Source organism: Anopheles aquasalis, chromosome 2 (genome assembly GCF_943734665.1).
Source record: "Anopheles aquasalis chromosome 2, idAnoAquaMG_Q_19, whole genome shotgun sequence".
NCBI lineage: Eukaryota > Metazoa > Arthropoda > Insecta > Diptera > Culicidae > Anopheles > Anopheles aquasalis.
This window is the reverse complement of record NC_064877.1, coordinates 76150794-76155646: the sequence shown is the minus strand read 5'-3', so window position 1 is coordinate 76155646 and position 4853 is coordinate 76150794. Positions and strand designations below refer to the sequence as shown.

Here is a 4853-nt window from a genome sequence, read left to right as displayed (position 1 = left end):
CGATTGAAATGCAGTGTACCGTCAAAGCGATGTTGAATGATCAGCCAACCGCCGTCAAACTGTTCCTGCTCACAATGTGCGCGGAAGGGTAGAGATGCTTCATTTGCACGGATTTTATACTGTCCGGACACTTTTAAGGGAACATCTTTGCAGCTCCGATATGAACCGAGTTCAATATCCAACAAGACGTTACGCATCTGCTTATGATCGCGCTCCAAGGTGGTCAGTTTTTGTTGTAAATCTTTCGATAAAACGCCTCGAATATCTGCGATTGACTTTTGCGACAGTGTGTGCTTCTGTTGCATCTCTTGCTGCATCTTGGCCAGTAGCTCGTGGCTCTGTTGCAACTGTTTTCGATTTTCGTCGTTGGATTCTCGCTGCTTCTGTACCTCTTGTTGTAACGTTTGGAATTGATGGGACAATGATTCCAATCTGGAAAGGATGATTTCCAAAGCAAACCCCGATAAGTCTGATGACTCAGGTGTGTTAGGAAGCACTGTTTTTGAGTTCGGTTTATCACTATTGGCAGCAACGGTGAGAGACACCAATATGCACCAAACTAAATGCTCCATGTTGGTGAAACAACCTGCACAACGATAAAACAGCTTGTCTTGCTTGGTTTAGAACTGCAAATGGTTCTCGATTCACTGTGAAAAGCTTCTTCGACAGCATCGAGCGTTGATAGCAGAACCACTCTCTTTGGAATGCTGATAATGAGTCAAGAAAAAAAAATAATCGCATGGACATTGAGATCAGTTCCACGGAGCACTTTGTTGCTTTTTGTATCCATTGGAAGGATGATATCATGACAGCACCGTCTTATCGCTGAGACGAAGGCGAATTTCATCAAACGAGTGGTCAGTGTAAATGTATGGAGAAACGCTCCGAGTTTAATCATGCCCTTTGAGCTGACCAGCAGTGCGATAAGCTACGAAGCGTTCTACGATCGACGCGTACGCGAAGAGCATACAACATAAGCATAACGCGCATTCGCAGGGGAAGTCCGATTTTGTTCCACTCAAGCGGGACCACCGACAACCACTAACTGAACGGATGACTATTCAAAGACCCCTGAGATCTTGTTAGGTTTTCTGCATCGGCAATAAAACCGGAAGAATTTTACTTTCGACCTACATCGTATAAGTAATAAGCACGCGAAGATTCAAGGTTCACCGTTGTTTTTATGTTATCTCCGAAATGCACAATCCACTTCTGAGAATCCTATTTCCATTCCCGTACCAATTAGCAAACGAGCACCTCACTTCATCGAAGAGAAACGCGTACGATTCAATGCGACCCCACGTTACAAACGCATCAAAATCAATGCAAATGGCGATAAATTAGACTTTAGCTCAAAGACTCCGGACTACCAGGAAAACCATAAATAAACAGCATCGCTCGTGGCACCAAACCATTCAAAATGCCATTGCCCACTGGCCACCAAGTCCTAGGTCCAAGTCATTTAGCATTTTTGCTCGGTCGCCAAGATCAACAAAAAAGTGTCCCCCCCCCCACATTTGGTGGTCCAATGGTTTGGTGGAAACGACGGGGAAACGGGGCGCATTTCGGGGCTGAGGCCGTTCTATCCTAATGATTCATAAAACTTTCACCCAGCGCTCGCCGAAGCTGAACTTCTCAAACGAGCGCGCAAATTAAAAACAAATCAATAACACTGGGCCGCTGCCTAAGGACCCCGGTCCAAGCCAAGCAACAGCCGCGACATCTCCCGGAGCGACGCAGCACATTGAATGAACTAGCACTGGGCGACGAAGGACGACACGACAACGCAATCCGGAAGCGACAAATTAAATAAACAAATCATAAAAACGTTCGCTCTAAAGCATTTCAATTGATTTGCTGACGGGTGAGGCGCCAGAACCGGGGCGGAGACATCGGGGCTAGCGAGCGAAGTCGAGATGAATAAGCCGGCGATCCGTGGGGACCGATGGTGCGATGTGTTTTCCATTGAAGTTCCAAACCATGCTTAAAGGAGAGGAAGAATTTCCCCGTATTTCCTGGTCGCCTTTTCTGCTCGAAAGTTAGACAGCCGTGAAGCGCTTCGGACAATCTTGATTAGGCAGGACGACGCGCACGGTGCTGATGACAAAGAGGCCAGAAAATGGAAGCTGGGGCAGGTGGTGGTGGTGGTGGTGGTGTGCTATAAAAATATCATAAAAATCAACAATCGACACACTGATGCTGCTGCTGTTGACCGGTGTGTGAAAGGACATCAGCGGAACGGCACGAGTGTCCCAAGGTTTTTGCGCCAATTTTACGGACGCACCGGACCTCCCCCGTCTGTCCGTTGCTACAATTTCACTTTTATAAGATTTGTGTCCCGTGAGGTAAACCTTGTGGCCAAGAGCGAGAGAGACAGTGAGAGCTAGAAAAAGAGGTCCAAATTTAGATAAATCTCTTTTCCGTGCGAAGCTATAATCGAGATCGGTATCTGCCAGAGCAAATGGCAATGGAGCGCGGGCTTATCGCTACGCCGGATCGTGCAGCATCAGTGTGCCGTTAATCGATAGGACAAACATCATTTCGCAGGCCGCGTTCCCGCTCTGCGCGGACAATAAATGGTACCAATGGTGACGGCCATGGTGACCAGGACAGTGCCAAGTGCACTAAAACAATCGACGTTTTATGACGCGGCCGGTGTGACGGTCACTCGTTTTGCCGATCGATACGGAGGCCGGACTTTTACTGCCGGTACGGATTAGTTTATGAAAGCCTGGGACGATGCACGCACCATTCGGCGATACATCGACGATGATCGATCGATTGCACCATCGATCTGTAGCTCCGGAGAAAACGGGAGGGAAGGGAAACTTAATTGAACAAGCCCCGTCAAGGGTGGTTTTACGGTTTGACACTGTACGGTTTGACGTAATTTCATTTCGATGCAAATTTTATTCCCGATCAGAACGGCGCAACATTGTCCGCTGTTCTGGTATGGTATGCAGTTTTCCCTGGATGCAAAATACACCAATCCCCAACCTCAACGCCTTTCAATTTTGAGCTGCAACAAATTAATTAACGTTGCTACACCACGGTAACCACGGGATGAGTGAGTAACGCAATAATTGAGCTAATTAGTTGATCGTCAATGGGCCTTCACGGTGCGAGTCTGTTCCGGGTCTCGGGTAGTCAAGAAGTACACTCATAAAATCGTCACCGAAACGAGAACGAGGAAAGCACAACATGACCACTTTTTGTGCATCACAAGCACCTCCACGACGAGGTTAGCTTGCTCTAGTGCCACTTCGTACGACGTCATGTCAATGTATGGTATTAAGCAGAGAGCGAATGTGAATGCATAAAATAGTAATTGAATCGAATGACGCGTATGGTTGGAGTGTTTGTGTCAGCCAATCCGCATCAGCACCAGCACCATGTCACGTGGCGCAACAGGGCAGAAAGTTTTTCCTCCCGTTTGGCGGACGACATGCTTCTGCACGCCATGCCTCGTCACTGGCTGCAGCGCAGTGCAGTGATTGTGTGCTGCTAGAAGTGGCGGAATAGCACAAAGTTTCCCTCCAACGTGGTAGTAAACGAAAAAAAAGAAGAGAAAACAAAATTGGAAACGTAATGCTCCGGGCGCAAAGACAAGTGTGAAGCAAAGTAATGACAGTAATGAAAGGAATAAAAATAAAAACAATCATGGCGATGATGATGATGCCGATGATAATAATAATAATAATTGTAATGATGGCAATGGTGCTGACACAGCTGACATGATGATGGTGGTCGCTGTAGCAGCAGCAGCAGCAGCAGCAGCAGCAAAAGTTGTCGAAAGAAGGAGTTGCTGTTGGAGCAAAACGAAGGAGCGAAGTAATGAAATGATCATCAGTGCGATCGTCCTTCTCCCCGGCCTCGCTAGCTTCCATAATGAATCCGATGCGATGGCGAAATGGCGCAAGTAGTTGCGACCGGAGCCGAGAGCAACATGGCAGCAACTAGAGCTGCAGCTTGCGTCCAGGCGTCCAAGTTTAGAACAAACCTGCTGCTGCTGCTGCTGCTACTACTAAGCGGATTCAGATGGTATGGGCACACATAAAAACACACTGGTGATGGGAAATGGAAAGGAAAGGGCGGAGAAAAGTTAAAAACAAAAGCTGCTACCTAGCCGGTAGAACGCAGCAAAGAACGAGCGAAGCAGCGGAAAGGACAAAAGGGTTTTCCTCCCTGCTCCCAGCAAATTGCCGTAAGGATTCGGACACGAACAGCAGCAGCACCGACTACTGGGGCTTGTCTCACGTGGCAATGCGGAATAAAAATTGTTCTATTATTAAACGGGAAAGTTTAATTTGAAATTGTACGCCTCGCGACACCGGTCACGACGACGATCTGTGGGCGTTGTGAGCGCACCAGGTTGCACCGAGGACGACGCACCTATGCAACCGTTGGTTCGTGGTCGTGGTTCTTAACTCGTTTCCTTGCTGCCAAAGCTGCATCACCACTACCATCATCATCAGCAGCATCATCATCATTATCAAGTTGGAGGTTTTTGCCACGCTTTTTGGCAGCAGCATAAGTTGCTCGCTTGTTCGGCCCTTTTCTGCAGTTCTGCTTTCCTTCGCCGGTGGGCCAAGGAGCTGTACCGCATCGCATCTTTTGCAGCATCATCCCGTGGCGCAGAATGCAGAAAGAAAGAGCAAAAGTCCCAACAGCAGCGCGTGTACTGTTTAGTGCAGCGTGGAGTTCTCGTGAGACAGCTAGCTTGCGGAACCTGCAAGAGAAGGTTTGGGACGGTGGTGCTGTTTTTAGTATGCAAGACGCAATTAGTGCACCCGTTGTATTTCGATTTATCTTTCATTATGAAGGTAAATTTGCATTCATATTTAAGATTTGAC

General features: G+C 47.7%; 1 protein-coding gene across 1 annotated transcript in view; it reads right to left on the bottom strand.

Annotated features, from left to right (window-relative positions):
* Nucleotides 1-606, bottom strand: part of LOC126577163 (angiopoietin-4-like) — a 1069-nt gene extending 463 nt beyond the window's left edge. The window contains exon 1 of the mRNA XM_050238605.1: nucleotides 1-606. This exon is cut by the window's left edge and continues 463 nt beyond it. Coding sequence (XP_050094562.1) covers nucleotides 1-572 — 572 coding nt within the window. The 5' untranslated portion in view covers nucleotides 573-606.
* Between the last annotated feature and the right edge of the window lie 4247 nt (nucleotides 607-4853).